At 35.1% G+C, this 16,231-nt stretch overlaps 1 protein-coding gene across 1 annotated transcript; it reads left to right on the top strand.

Moving 5' to 3' along the window:
• The first annotated feature begins 455 nt into the window (after positions 1–455).
• LOC109191257 (PH-interacting protein) lies at positions 456–13,458 on the top strand. The gene is made up of 24 exons (XM_019341841.1): positions 456–740; positions 2,013–2,412; positions 2,963–3,114; positions 3,385–3,624; positions 3,799–3,908; positions 4,040–4,117; positions 4,702–4,808; positions 5,046–5,140; positions 5,221–5,354; positions 5,633–5,736; positions 5,804–5,881; positions 6,006–6,084; positions 6,542–6,710; positions 7,852–7,922; positions 8,638–8,718; positions 8,801–8,871; positions 9,117–9,213; positions 9,311–9,370; positions 9,680–9,734; positions 9,823–10,208; positions 10,287–11,942; positions 12,068–12,643; positions 12,744–12,802; positions 13,055–13,458. The coding sequence occupies exons 2-24, from the start codon at positions 2,063–2,065 to the stop codon at positions 13,248–13,250; spliced, it is 5,004 nt and encodes a 1,667-aa protein (XP_019197386.1). The 5' UTR covers positions 456–740; positions 2,013–2,062; the 3' UTR covers positions 13,251–13,458.
• The last annotated feature ends 2,773 nt before the right edge of the window (positions 13,459–16,231 follow it).

The raw sequence follows: 16,231 nt of genomic DNA, 5'->3' as shown, positions 1-16,231 counted from the left end.
GATGTGTACCCTGGTCCACAATATAAATTACCATATTTCTCATGACATATTCCAGTAATACAGTTGATATTTATTAAAAATATAAACATAAGGATTGTTTTAATTAATTAATGATTTTAATAATAAAAATACTGAGTATTAACTGTATTATATTGGTTCAACTGAGATCTCTATAATCTGTTTTCTAAGGCGTGAATCCGATTATTTCTCATGTCAAATATTGATTTATTCCAGTAATCCAGTTGAGATTAAAACAAGTATTTAAATAAACAATTCTTTTTCTTATTTCAAAGTAAAAATTCATCTGTAAAGACAGATCTAGCCCTAAACCTCAGAGTACAAAACAAACGCCCTGCGAGAGTGTTGACGTTTGGATAGTGCCTTGGCCTTTAGCTATATATACAGGGTAAAATCGTACATTCAGTAAGCATTTTTATTTTCTTTTATTTTCAGTACCCAAAAAAAAAAAAATTCCAAAACCACATCGTCCTGCCACCGAAGTTCTCGCGGTTCCTGTTTCCGGTACGGCAGCGACTCCCAAAACAGGAATTTGCGCCTTTGCCACGTCAGCATGCTTTAAACAGCGCCATCGGCCCACCGCCGGCGGTCTTTCAGAATTCGGCAACCTTACCGCGGTGCCCCTGACCTTCGAGCCCACAACGAAAGCTAATAAAAGTGCAAAATCAGCTGTATCTGAAAACGCCAAACTTACCCTATTTGTCTTTTAAGCAACCCTCGCTGTAAGCTCAGTGATTTGCTATTCTTTGCATCTTTTTGTCGTCTTTGTCCTCTTAACGCAATACTGTTTGCCTTGGATATCATTTGATACTCAGCTTGAGCTACAGCTAAGATTCATTTGATTTTTTAGTAAAATAACATTGGGATGCATACTGATGATTGAAAATTTTACCTCTCATTGCTCTTGATTCCGTTCCTTAATGTCTGAATTTAGTCATTTTATAGCTCCCTTGCAATAGATCTTGTGTAGTTTTATTCAGTTCTGTTTTCTGTGTCTGCTTTGTTATTTTGTGTTTCTGAGATAATTTACATTCAAATTTATATGGAATGATATATGCATTTATTGACATTTGTTTTTTTGTTGATCCAATTCCTCTGTCTAAATCTTCTCTGTGGTCCAGGATTTTGATTGGGGGATTCAATATGTTCTTTTTTTTTTTTTGTTTCAGTCACCAGAAAAGGAATGCTTGTTTTCCTGTAATGTTTGTTTGTTCCACATTGACAGTATTTGGATGGAGTTATTAATATTTTCCACTAGTGTAATTTAATTCGACATTGGAGTAGTGAGATGGAACATTCAAATGTCTGTACATCATTTAGTTACTTTCTCAGTCCCCCTTTTTGTTGTTCCCCAAGGCTTAAACAAAAGGAAAACTAGTAATTATTGTTAAATACGGAGTAAGAGTTTTTAGCATGCTCTGTTTGTAGAAACTCAATCATTGTATTGGGCTCAAGCAAGAGCAGTGCTAGGTTAAGTGTGTGTATTTTTATTTTTTATTTTTTTTTGTGAGAATACAGAAATGGTGCTATGCATTGCCTACCTGCATTGCTTCTCTTCCCTTTATATTTGGTTCTTGGCTTTGTCATTACTACTTTTTACTCTCAAAGCTAGTGAATAGTTTAAACTATCTAGGCCATTGCTGGATATTTGTGTGTTCATGCAACTATAGCAGAAAAGGGAAAGAAGTCGAAGAGTGTTGGGAAGTCTGATTGTATAATTTGGTTAACAGTTTAGGTTTAATTATCTTTACCTCCATTTTTAAATAATAAAATACATTTGAAAAGGAAACCTTATGAGAATATATATATATATATATATATATATATATATATATATTTCTCCCAATTTCTAGTAAAATAAACCTCAAACTCTTTTTTTTTTTTTTTTTTTTTTTTTTTAATGATAAAAGACTAGATTTGTTAGCAGCTAGTTTTCTTGAATAAAAATCTTAATAAATTGTTTTATATTTATTTAACATACCATCTATTTTCAGATGCATATGTTAAGGGATGCTGATATGCTGCCTAGGTTGTAAATTAAAGGATGGATTTTGGTAAATGCACATCTATTACTGGGGCACTATCTTTAAATATGGCACCAAGCTTCCTGAATCGGATGCATACAAAAACTCAATTTGAAGAACAGGACAGAGCTTTGGAGCACACCTCAATGGAGGCTGTTGATGTTGACTGTAGGGAAATATATTTTCTAATTATGCATTTTTTATCATCTGGGCCATGCCAGAAAGCTTTTGGGCAACTTCATGATGAACTCTTGGAACATGAGCTTCTACCGAGGAGATATCATGCTTGGTATTCAAGAAGCAGCGTACTTGGTGGGAATGATGATGATGGAGTATCTTTACCTCTAAATTATGATAACCTTGTTCAAAGGTATGGCTCAATATTTTAGTGAATACATGTAATATGTTTCAGCTGATTGAATTCAGGGAAAACTCATAAAAATCATAGACTTAGTTGTATTCTTATTTTACCTTTCCTTTTTTGTTTTTTTTTTTTGTTTTGTTTTGTTTTGTTTTGTTTTGTTTTGTTTTTTTTTTTTGTTTTTTGTTTTTTTTTTCCCAGATGCTGCTGCTTGAAATTATGTATGCACACTTTACACGGACATAATATATTTTTCTACCTCTGTTGTTTAAAGTGATGAAATACTTTTGTTGTTGTTGTTGACTTGTTGTTGTTGTTGACTTGTTGTTGTTGTTGTTGTTGTTATTATTATTATTATTATTATTATTATTATTATTTTTATTATTATTATGTGAGATTAGTAGTTCCTTGATAGCATTTTCATGTGACCCTATATTGTGTAACTGGTGTTTGTTATTAACCCAACCCATTATCATATCCTTGGATTTTGCTTCTATGTTTATATCAGTTTGCCTTATTACAATAAGATGTTTACCATCTTGGACTTTTCTGTTAATAGGTATTCTCACATTGAAAAGGACCACTTGGTAAAACTGCTCAAACAACTGATACTAAGTTCACCTCCTCCACTACATCATATTGGGAGAAATACTCCTAGTGCTGCTGATGTACCAACTCTTCTCGGAACTGGGCCATTTTCCCTTTTATCTTGTATGTGATGTTTTAGCACTTTAATTCAATTTACTTTGTTAGTTGAAGAAACCAATATCTCTGCTGTTTATTGATTTTCCTTTTATCTCTTGTCTTTGTTTGGTCAAACTGATTTTTGGGGACATTTTTACAGACTTGTCATTGCTCCCTGTCTTTTTCTGTAATCCTGATTTAATAATACATGAAGTGCTGACTAGCATAACACATACTTAGCATATCTTGCCACTTCCTAAATCTATACATATAAAAAGTTGGTAATATATGATGCAGGTGATAAAAATATTGTAAACAAGCAAGTAAAACATCCTCCATCATACCTTCGTTGGCCGCACATGCATGCTGATCAGGTGCATGGTCTAGGCTTGAGAGAAATTGGAGGTGGTTTTGCAAAACATCATCGTGCTCCATCTATGCGTTTTGCAAGTTATGCTATTGCTAAGCCATCTACTATGGTGCAAAAGATGCAAAATATCAAAAAATTAAGAGGACACAGGGATGCTGTATATTGTGGTATGACTTCAAAATCTTTTGGATTTTACTGCTTTGTTCCTGTACCATTCAGGCGGTGGCACTCATCTTTTATGACAACTTTTACAGTATTTAAAATTATGGTTTGATATTTTGATGCTGATCTTATTAACTGCCGAAATTCCTCTGCACTTCATTTTTCCCTCTATTTTGAAGCTATATTTGATCGATTGGGTAGATATGTGATTACTGGATCAGATGATCGTCTGGTCAAGATTTGGTCAATGGAAACTGCATTTTGCCTGGCTAGCTGCCGTGGACATGAAGTAGGTTAAAAAATAGTAGTATCCTATGAATAAAATGCTCAATTTAATTTTTCCTGTATTAGATTTGCTTCCTTATGTGTGATTTCTTCCCCTTTTTTTTTTTGTGCTTTGTTTTCTATTCCTGCTAAAAGGGTGACATCACTGATTTAGCTGTTAGTTCAAACAATGCTCTAGTGGCATCATCATCAAATGACTACACAATACGTGTTGTAAGAATCTTCTCTCACTCAATAGATAGATTCTCTTTCTGTATATGTAAATAGTTTGTCTCCCTTCATTTTCTATGATCTTCAAGACTTCAAAGTTTTAGAATTGAACTAATTCCAGTTGTAATCCAATCCCTAAACTGAGTGGTATTTCACTTTTATTATCCAACTATCAATTTCGACAAAAAGTAATCCCCCAAGAACATTAGAATGGTGAACCATTTTTGTCTAATTTTTAAGCATCAGAGACTATTGCTGGACTGAAATTGGACAATAATAATTCCCCAACTATTAAAAACTTGATAAATCCAGTCCTCTATTAGGTTTAATAAAGGACCCTAACAAAGGACCTTTTCTATCCACTTCTCTGTAGGTGGGGGATTATTTGTAAAAATTGATAGTAGGGTACTGAGAGGGAATACCACCATAGTTTGAGGATTAAAATCAGATTTAGTTCCATGCTTTATTATAGAAAGTAGGGATCTGCCTAATTCAACACCACAGGTTGCGTATTAATCTTTAAAAGAAATATAATGGTTCAGCTCTCTTTATTTTAATAGTAAATTATGTAATCTTCTATATTCCAGTGGCGCTTGCCAGATGGGTTGCCTATTTCAGTTTTGCGTGGACACACAGGAGGTGTTACTGCCATTGCATTCAGTCCCCGGCCAAGCTCTGTTTATCAGCTTTTATCGTGAGCTAATTTGCTATTGTATTTATCATTTTCTTTTTTGAGTCTTTTGATGGATATGAAACATTTTGCTTCTTCCCCAGCCTATCTTTGGCATTTATAGCTAAAAGTGTGCATCTCTTTTGCAAGGCCTGGTCCTAATTCTAACATATGGAACAGCTACCTCTAATGGCTAGTAAGAATTTTTGTGGAGAACCTTAATGCCACATGTTGATGATTGTGAATTCATCCCATGTGTAGGTCATCTGATGATGGAACTTGTCGGGTTTGGGATGCAAGGTACTCCCAGTGTACTCCCCGTGTTTACCTGCCAAGGCCAACAAATGTTTTCTCGGGTCAGATGAGTTGGGTTTATTGTTGAATCAAATTTTCAATGGATGCAGACTCGTTTATATCAAATCTCATTTTATTGCAGGGATGATTGGTGTTTCCCGTTCAACCAACATTTCTTCCTCAAGTAACTCTTTGGTGCTCCATCAGATATTATGTTGTGCATACAATGCTAGTGGAACTGTATTTGTCACTGGGAGCTCTGATAGGCATGCAAGGGTATGGTGTGTGTGTGTTATTTATAACTTACATTATTGTTATGCTCTATGTGCTTAACTGTGAAGAACAAACCTACTAGTTCCTATTCTAGAAAAATCATTGCTATGAGCATAGTCAAAACCAACCTTTACAAACATATGTTATTGATTGTGTCCGCATAAGTTGTGCTTGATTGGATGCCTTCACCCGTCTTAGACTGTTTTCCTTTTAGTTATCCTTATCACATAAAAAAGAATAGAATCATTTTAAAGAGAATCCAAACAATGATCTCTGCACAGGTATGGAGTGCTCCTAAGCCCAATGTGGATGAGCCAGATCAACCAAGCCATGAGATAGACATATTATCTGGACATGAGCAGGATGTAAATTATGTGCAGTTTAGGTTGGTATAATCACTTTCTTCTCATGAATTAGAAGCTCATTATCTCACATGTCTTTTCATTGTGTAGTGGCTGTGCAGTGGCTTCTCGATCTTCACCTCCTGATTCTCTTGTGGAGGACAACATTCCAAAATTTAGAAATTCTTGGTCTGTGGACACCTTTATGGATTTGCATAATACAATTGTTATTTACTTATTTATAGTGCATAACTAATTAGACTAACCTGCTTTTCTTGCTTATACTTATGCTTCGTAAATTTGAATGCTTTAGGTTTAGTCATGACAATATAGTTACTTGCTCTCGAGATGGCAGTGCAATTATATGGATACCTAAATCACGCAAGTCTCCTGTAAGTTATTCCTGGCACTTATCAATTTCTATAGAAATTATATTGGGATACTTGGATTTGTAGAGGATAAATCTGAAACAATAAATGTGTATTCTTACTAAGTTTCAACGTTTAGTTGTGGTGAAACATATATTTCAATATGGTATTAGAGTAGGCAAAATATCCTTGGTTCAAACTTCAAATATCACATGCTATCCATCATCAAAATATTTCCACATGTTTGGCATGTCAAAATATTCTACTCAGACGCGATGGGGCATGTTGAGCATAAATATAAAATAATAAATGCATATATTCACTAATGGCTCAAACTTTTAGTTGAGTTGGAATACATGTTTTGATAACATTCTTCTCTTGCTAAATAGGTATATTTAAAGCAACTTATATACTTATATCTGACATGCAATTACTGCTTTTCCATTCCCCAGCATCTCCTCTAACAATACTTACCCATTAGGTAAAGGCAGGACGTTGGGCAAAGGCTTATCATCTTAAAGTTCCTCCTCCTCCGATGCCACCACAACCTCCTCGAGGAGGGCCACGGCAAAGATTGCTTCCAACGCCTCGTGGTGTCAATATGATAGTTTGGAGCCTAGATAATCGTTTTGTTCTTGCTGCTATAATGGGTACTTTACATTTGATACAGTTCAAATGCTACTAGTTATATATGCTTGTATTTTCTCTTCATTCCTTGCAGTATGCTTGTGGAGATAGAATTGTCCATGACTCCATGTCATGGTGCTCTGGATACTATCTTTCAGAGCAGTATGCTTGGATATGTTTGCTATGATGTATTGTTTGAATTGATTACTAATTTATAGCTATTGACCTTTATGTTGAGTGTTAAAACTTTACAAGTTTGCCAGTTTTGTAGCCTTTACCAGTTATAAATAAAGTGCTTTTTGGTAATATTGAAAAATCTGAATGGTGGACTACATTGGAGATTAGTGTTTCTGGTTGAAAAGGTGAAACCATGTTTCTAATCTCCTCTGGAGCTACCTGCGTAGCATTCAATGATGAGATATATGTTGTTGCTTCCTCTATATTTATATGCTTACTAATTTATATTGACATTTAATGTTGTGCTATACAAATTTTACAAGTTTGCCAGTTTTGTAACCTTTACCAGTTATAAATGAAGTGTTTTTTTGGTAATATTGAAAAATCTGAACGGTGGACTACATTTGTAATTAGTGGTTATGGGCGAAAAGATGAAACTATGTAATCTCTTCTGTAGCTACATACATAGCTTTTAATGATGGGATATATTTTCTTGCTTCCTCTATATTTATGTGGAATTAAATCTTGGTTGTTTTCTACATCCGTAAAGCTTCTGGTGGTTCTGTTCTAGGTTAAATTCCCTTTCTATATTTAAAAATGCTGATTTTTTGAAATTTACTGCATAATAATTCCCATCTCCAATTTGTATCAAATTGTATGATCAGATTTCCTTTTTGTTCTTTCCATAGATTTGACCCTTCTTTAGATGGTATATATTTACAATCTCCCACAATTTAATTTTAGTTGTTTATAACTAATTTCTATAATCTTGATATCTTTTAATCAAACCAGATATTTTTTAACATCTGATAAAATATAAAAGATTATAGATCTCCAACTAGTTTAGGTACTTTTTAAATTCTCTTGATCTCTATGCCTATAGAAACTTGGTCCCATAAGATGTGCTATATGGAGCATGCAGTAATTGTTTAAGATTATAACATTTTGGTGTTTGAAAGTTTAAATCTTGACGAAGTGAGTCTGCAGATTGCAGAATTTGTGTTTGGAATGCTAGTGATGGTAGCTTGGTGCATTCCCTGACTGGTCACACTCAATCTGTAAGTGTTGAATTTCACAAATCTAATTTTTCTTCCAAAATGCCTCTTTAGAACATTTGACTTGGCTTCAAAGCCAGTTTCAGCTGATATTTAGCTTCCCCTCAAAGCATAGAGATTTTACTACTATGTCATCTGCTTAACGGCCTTCTCGCCCCTTGCTTACTTGTTCATGGTTTTTTCCTTTGCATTGGAGTTGATCTTTGCAATGCTATTATTCTTTGTGCCAGTTTGTTGGGCACAATTTAACAAAAGTGCTTTCAGTTCACTTACAACTTGTACTGCTAAAATATTCCACTCATACCCATACTTTTTGCATTCCATGCATTCACTGTTTTTTAATGCTGAAAGCCATTTATGAATTGTGCATTAAATATCCTTAGAGGCCATATATTTTGGGACACCCCAAAAAGGAAATGTGGGGATAAACTGGGATGTATGGAGTACTATAGTTTTATTTTTTATGTTGTCTGTGAATTGTGATTATTGATTTATATTGTTTCCTAAAACCTGAATGTCACATGGATGCTTTGGCTGAGTTTCTAAAAATGAACATCCGACTATGATCTACATGTGTTTGTGATTCTTGGGGAAAGTATAACTGGTATAAAAGAAAAACTTAGTTCCTCTAGGGATACCCTATTGTTAGAATCATCTGTTGTTCATCTCTTTGACTTCTCACTGTAGAGACTTACTGTTTCAGTTGTGTTTTTGGTAGACTTATGTCTTGGATGTTCATCCTTTCAACCCCAGAATTGCAATGAGTGCTGGTTATGACGGGAAAACAATTCTGTGGGATGTGAGTTTCTGGTTCTTTTTATTGGTATTTTCATATTACAATTCACTCTTTTCCTTTTACAAAACCTTTGTTGCCCTTTTAGATATGGGAGGGTACTCCTATTCGAACATATGAGATTGGACGCTTTAAGCTGGTTGATGGAAAGTTTTCACAGTAAGTAATTCATACACAATATGTTGTAGTTCCCATGTTTTGGAAAGATTTAAATGTTTTCCCTTTGTGAAATACACTTGAGATGCACCAAATGGGATAATGTACTGGTACTTGTATAGTTAGTTTTCAGCAATGGATATACTTCATACCCATTCAGTTTCCACTTCCTTTTGAATTTAATTGCGATGTTATCTTATTATGCCATAACTTTGAATGATACAAGATGTTCTTTTCGTTTGTGATAGGGATGGAACATCAATTGTCCTTTCGGACGATGTTGGGCAAATATACCTGCTAAACACAGGCCAAGGCGAATCCCAGAAGGATGCCAAATATGATCAGGTGTATATGTGGTAGCATACTAGCATCATTGTTTATATATGTTTTGAGGTTTGAACAAGCATCTAATGGTCAATATTTTGTTTTTTGAGTTCAACAGTTCTTCCTTGGGGATTATCGCCCCCTTATTCAGGATGTTCATCACACTGTTATTGATCAGGTAACTGCCTTTGCTAGTTGATTTTTTTCTCTTTACTGTGTCATCAGTAAATACTGTGCAAGTTTAGACTTTTTATCCCCCAAACTTTGGAGGGATTGCATTTCAAACATGGAGGGTTTGGGTGGGACAGTTTGCATTAGTTTTTGGACTAGGGGAACTTGAGATGAGGACAAATTATAGGATGTTAATTCCAAGCCTGTCCAACAGCCATCAAGTAGAGGACAACTCCTTATGTCAGCTGGCTACTATGTTACATTGTCTTATCTCCTAGTCTATAAGTCTATTGAATATTTGAAATACGTCCTGCAGGAAACACAACTGGCTCCATACCGACGGAATATGCAGGATCCCCTTTGTGATTCAAGTATAAAATGGATCCTTTATCTATAAGATTCTCATTATAACAGTGTAACCATAATAGTTAATAAACTCTATGTAATTGTCAATTTTAGGTATGCTTCCATATCCAGAACCATATCAGAGTATGTACCAACGACGTCGGTTTGGTGCTCTGGGCATTGAGTGGCGTCCTCCTTCCATAAACTTTGCTATTGGGACTGATGTTGGTTTGGGCCAAGAATACCAAATATTGCCTTTGGCAGATTTGGACGTGGTGGCTGAACCTCTGCCTGAGTTTTTGGATGCTATGAACTGGGAACCAGAAATTGATGTCATAAATGATGACACTGATTCAGAATACAATGTGAATGAGGATTTTTCCAGTGAAGAAAAGGGACATTTAAGTGGCAGCTCTTGTAGTGATCCAGACTGTAGTGAAGATGAGAAGATTAGACAAAGCCAGAATCGCAGATCCAAAAGGAAAAAATCTGTTTCAGAAGTAAGTATTAACATTATAAAGACACATCACACCTTATCTAACTTAACTTGGTTGCGAAATCTTTTCATTGCTTTTCAGGTTGAGTTAGTGACCTCTTCAGGGAGGCGTAAAAGGAAGAGAATAATGGACAGGGATGTGAGTTCATCAAAAAGTAGAAGAACTGGAAAATCAAAAACTGGCCGAAAAACTGCTTCTAAGAAGAATTCTGCAAAACCAAAAACATTGAGACCTCACCGAGTTGCCACACGTAATGCAAATAATGTTTTCCTTCATTCTGATTTTTCTACAGGCGATGAAGATGATGCTAGCTCAGAAGACGATCCATCAGAGAGTGATTCAGAAAAATGGTCATATGCTCAGAGTGAAGAATCTGATGGTGTGTTACAGAATGGCCGAATGAAACCTTTGACAGGCGAAGAAGCATCTGCTTTAGATGAGCCTCCCACTAGCACCCAACCTCAGATAAATGTTGAAAACAAGAGGAGATTAGTCTTGAAATTCTCTCTTCGTGATGCTAAGAAATCCTTACCTTCGAAAGTCTCCAACACACAATTTGAGAACCAGACCTGTTCAGCCTCTTCTTCCTTGAGAGTTGGTGAAGAAACTACTGAAGATAATCAAATTAAACAGAAGTCCCACCACGATCCAGGATCAGCTTCCACAACTGCAATTGGTTTGGATTCATCTGAAAACAATAAAAGAGGTGAATATACTGAGGTTGAAGACCTCAAAATATCACCCAAGGATATGAAGATGTCTGAGGGTTACCAGGACACTGCAGGTGGGTGTGGAGAGGTCAAAGCAAGCACTTCCAAGCAAATCCTGTTAAGTGATCTGGCCCTTGCCGATTCATTCAATGGTTCTAATGAGAGTTCTATCAACAATAATAGATCTGGAGTTGATATAAAAGAGCATACAAGGCCTGAGAATGGATATGGAAAACTATCTGCTGATTTTGGAATTCAAGATCGGGGTCATATGTTGCCAGGGGAGCAATTTAAGCAAAGAACCAGTGGTTGCCATTTGCAACAACCAACAGGCAATGGAGCTTATAATAATACCTCTGACAACTTTTCTCCTCAAGTCAATGCAGAGAAACCTAAATTGAAGCCAACCATACTAAAAATCAAGTCAAGGAAGATTTCTGGGGAGTTGAGAACTCCATCAGAGAGTACATTTACTAGACCTGTGGATGTTTCTTGTGATGATGATTCAAGATCCTGCATGGAGAGGAGTAGGGTGCTATCACTCTCTGAAACTGGTAATGGCACCAAGGAGCCAGATTGCTTGGAGCATGTAAATTTAGAGATGGAAAATACCATTAATGTAAGCGAATCTAGTAGAAAATTATCCAATGATGGCGTAGTTTGTGAAAATACTCCAAAGGAAAGTAACCATTGTAGACACACGTCAATGGACTATCCTGATGCTGCAACGGATGCAGCACGCAGAAAAAGGTCCTTAAGATTGAAGGCAACTTCAAGGGACACTAATCATGTGAACCTTTCCAAGAGAACAGTTGATTTTTTCCCATCAACAGGAGTTTCAAGTTCTGGGGCCAATGGGAATAGGTCTTCTAGAAGCAAGGGAGAAGTTTCTTACAATGATGAAAAAGTTTGTCTGAATAGCTTCACTGATGTACCGAGGAAGTCAGATTGGTTGTTGTTGTCAAAGCAGGAAGAGGGATATCGCTACATACCTCAGCTAGGTGATGAAGTAGCATACTTAAGACAGGTACGTGAATTTGTGTTGGATAATCATAAACCTAACTGTGTACTATTTGGTGCTTTTCGTTCCTGATAATTTTGTATTAATGTTCATTATACATATATAATTTCGTCATTTTCTGTGACCATTAGGGCCATCAAGAATATTTAGAGTCCAGTGGATCATCAGGACGAGGTCCTTGGGAAAAGCATGGGGCGAGAATCCAAGCTGTGGAAATTTGTTTGGTCGAAGAGCTTACTTATGCAACAGTCCCTGGTTCCGGAGAGAGTTGTTGTAAAATCACGCTTAAGTTCACTGATGCTTCTTCCGACGTGTCTGGGCAGAAATTTAAACTTACAGTGCCAGAACTAAATGACTTCCCAGACTTTATCGTTGAGAAATCACGATATGATGCAGCAATGAAGAGGAGTTGGGCATGCAAAGAAGAGTGTCAAGTCTGGTGGAGGGATGAGAGTGAGGAATGTGGCGGTAGGTGGTGGGATGGTAGGATAATATCTGTGAAGGACAAGTCAAGTGAGTTCCCAGGAAGTCCATGGGAAAGGTATGCTGTTCAGTATGATGGTGACCAACCAGATACCCATCTTCACTGCCCCTGGGAACTGCAAGATCCATTTACCCCTTGGGAGCATCCTCATATTGATCCTGAAAGCAACAGTAGGATGCTGGGTGCACTAAATAAATTGCTGAAGCGCGCAACCACTAATCAGGTCATTTTTTTTTCTTCTCCTTTGCGAACTACAACTACTTCATGTAATAGTTGCATGATTTTATATATACATGAAAACTGAATTTGCTTGGATGTTACAGGATGATTATGGGGTTGTGCAATTGATAAACGTTGCTAGGAAAGTGGATTTTATGAACAGGTATACATACAACATCTTTTTGATGAATGTGATCAGGTCAATATGAATTTTTATTATTTTGTTTGGCCAGCCGGCCTCTTGTTTTAAAGGGGGTTGGGGGGGAAGATTGAGAGTATAAATTTGGTTGAATTATAGTGGGGTACTTAATTGGAAGGAAGGAAGGAAGGATATGTGCATTATTAAATATGGTTAAGCAACTAAACATAATTAATTAAATACAATACGATTGGATGATGATGATGATTTGTGCAGGTTTGCTGTTCCATTATCCCCGGACATAATCCACTCAAGGTTGGAAAATAAGTATTATAGAAGTGTGGAGGGTCTGAAGCATGATGTGACAGTGATGCTGGGGAATGCTAAGGATTACTTTGGGAAAAATACAGCAGTGGCAGTAAAGATGAAGCGTCTGTCAGATTGGTTTACTAAAATATTATCAAAACTGTGAGTGATCTGAGGGTACGATACTCCATTCTTATACGGAGTATTAATTAATTATTAATTCATACAAACAAACTAGGGTCGATCCATTCTTATTAGTTTAGCCATGGCAACTTGCTTAATTGCACTTAAGTTTTGATATATGGTTCGTTGGATCTCATGCATTCATGCATAAAGAAAGCTAAGTACTTTTAGATTGGATTTCTACTTGCTTTGCTTGGACCGTTTATTATTATTATTATTATTATTATTATTATTATTCATAACAACTTAACTGATATGCTGGAAGCCTTAGCTTGTACAATTTTCAATTGCTGTTTAATTTATTCTTTCCGGACATGCATGATTTAAGTTTAGTTAAGTCAGGCGGAGATGTCTGTAAAACTAAAAGACAGATGACAGATGCAGCTAGAAATTAGAGATTATGGATCGAGGGTGTTTCTTCAATTCTTCTTCTTAATTATATATTATTTGGGCATTGCATCCAATTAAGTGTTAGAAGGTTGGGTGGTTGGAGCTGAGGGGCTTCATAGTTGCGTTCATTCTCCAAGCCAAGTAGTAATCCATTCCAGCCTCACTGATATACTGATATTGATGGAGTATCTCCTCCTTTCCAGTATGTGCAGTGAGAGACTGAGAGCTAGCGATGATGGGAATCCATATCCCTCCCATTGCTTAGCTTTCCCCTCTTCCTTGCATTGTGCCTTCAAACCCATCCATTATTGCCATCTAATCAATCAAAGCATGCATAAATACTACTATATATATATATCAACTGGATGGATCGGAGTTAGGTAATATATATATTTAAGGGAAAATGGCAGTTTTAGTCTATCAATTGTACTCATATTGTAGACTTGATTTATTAATTATTATTTTTTCATTTAATTATGTGTAAAGTGACAACTTTTTTCATTCATTTTCTGACCAGTAAATTGACATTTAACTTTGAAGTTGAAGATAAGTAGATACATGCTTATAAATCTTAAGAAAACTAGTAATTCTTCATTACAAATGAAGAGAATCGGTATATATATATAAAGATTTAGTTGATGGGATTTGAAAAAAAGCTATGAAATAACTAATATGTCTTTCAATAATTTGAAAATTTTAAGTACAATATTAATTTTTAGCTATATTCCGTATCAAACTTAATAATTAATAAGCATAAGAATGCTAAGTAGAATAATGCCCTACAAAAGTTCTATATAATTATTCTCCCCAAGTTCTATATCATTATTAGTTTTAGTTTGAGGGGACAATGAGAGCAGTGTAACGTTGGAACTCCCCAAAAAAATTAATGTACAGTAAATACGGAGAATGACGGCCAATATAATAATGATTTGATTGATTTCCCTGAATTGAATTGGATATATAGGTAGAAATGGAAATAGCTGCATGCTTAATTATATTGACTGCGCCAACATTTCCATTTTTAAATAATGGGAATATATATTATATTCCTTTTTTTAAGGTTTAATTATTAATGTACATATATTTTGTAGGAGAATCTCCACTTTTGTAAGGTAGCTGACCAACTAGGATTGCACATGGTTTGTGTGTATGTGACAAGTGCGACCAAACATCCCCAGTGGCTTAATATAATGCTGTGGTACGTGTTAAGCTAGCTTAATTAGGGCATTTGCTTTTCCTTAAAACCTCTCATCCATTCATCCCTTAATGCATATATGATTGTGTGATTTCCTAACATGCAGGCCGGGATTCATATGTATAACTAACTCCAGTTGTTGGCCTTCCCCAACCACCTTAAAAAACACAAAAAATTAAACAACCTAAGCTAAACCCATCCATATCACATAACAATATAATAGTTGTTTGGTTTGGTAGTTCGTTCAACTAATTTTATTACTTCTAAATAATTAAACTCATAAAAATAAGGAAAAATTGCATTTTGATTTCTGAGTTATACTCAACTTTCGACTCAGTCCTTAAGTTATGACTGTATCCATTTTTAGTCTCTCAGTTATATACGAAGTGGCTCATTTGGTCCCCAATCGTTAAAACTGATGGAAAAAGTTAAAAATATTTAAAATTTGAGGGGTAATGTAGAAAATTCACATTTTATTCTCCTTCTTATATCAAAACCACATTCACAACATTATTTTTCACTTCTTAGCATCTTATTTCAAGATTGTGCAATTCGAAAAGCATTTCAATAACTTTAGTTTGACTTGTTAGGAACCTGACTCTCGTATAACTTAGCACAAATAAAGAAACACTTGATCATTATTATCAGATGTGTGAAACACACTATCATATCAATTTTCACTTTTCTTTACTAAACAACAAAGATAATCAAACCAAAACTTTTGAGATACAAAATGATGTCAAATTTTTCAGGTTGCTTTTATGAGAAATTCACTAACGAAATAACTTGAGATTTTTAGTATGTAAAAAAATTTCATACGCAACATTCAATAATCGTTTTTATAAGTTACAAAAGTTTTTTGAATTTTCATAACTGTGTCTTAGGTTTCTCATTCATTACTCTGGTTTTTAAGGAGACATGGGAGTTGATGGGTATATATATATATATATATATATATATATATATATATATATATATATATAATTTTTGTATATTGTTAGGATATGCGATTCTTAATTAAGTTTTTGCAAAGCTTACGAAAGAATTTTACGTACTAAAAATCTCAAGTTACTCCCTTAATGAATTTGTCATAAAAATAACTAAGAAATTTGATATCTTCTTGTATTTCAAAAGTTATAATTTGATTACCATTATGTTTAGTAAGGGAAATCAAACTTTTAGGATGGTTTGTTTTACATGCTTGAAGGCAATGATCAAGTGTTCTGATCTCTTGTTTGTACTGAGTCACATGTTCCTTATACGAGACTCCGGTTATTAACAAGTCATACAAAGATTATTGAATTGCTTTTGGAATTGAAGAACCTTGAAGTAAAATGCTAGGAAGTTGAAAATAATGTTGCAAAAGTGGTTTCAATATA

Source organism: Ipomoea nil, unplaced genomic scaffold, assembly GCF_001879475.1.
Source record: "Ipomoea nil cultivar Tokyo-kokei standard unplaced genomic scaffold, Asagao_1.1 scaffold1619, whole genome shotgun sequence".
Lineage (NCBI taxonomy): Eukaryota > Viridiplantae > Streptophyta > Magnoliopsida > Solanales > Convolvulaceae > Ipomoea > Ipomoea nil.
The sequence above is the reverse complement of the archived record's forward strand: the minus strand, read 5'-3'. Positions and strand labels throughout refer to the sequence as shown.

Bases quoted from the DNA above. Each gene is read 5' to 3' on its own strand.
- LOC109191257 (XM_019341841.1), top strand. From the start codon at position 2,063: ATGGATTTTGGTAAATGCACATCTATTACTGGGGCACTATCTTTAAAT. The intron at 5,355-5,632 runs GTATGGTGTGTG...ATCTCTGCACAG, and splicing joins GCTCTGATAGGCATGCAAGG to GTATGGAGTGCTCCTAAGCC. The intron at 12,644-12,743 runs GTCATTTTTTTT...TGGATGTTACAG, and splicing joins AGCGCGCAACCACTAATCAG to GATGATTATGGGGTTGTGCA.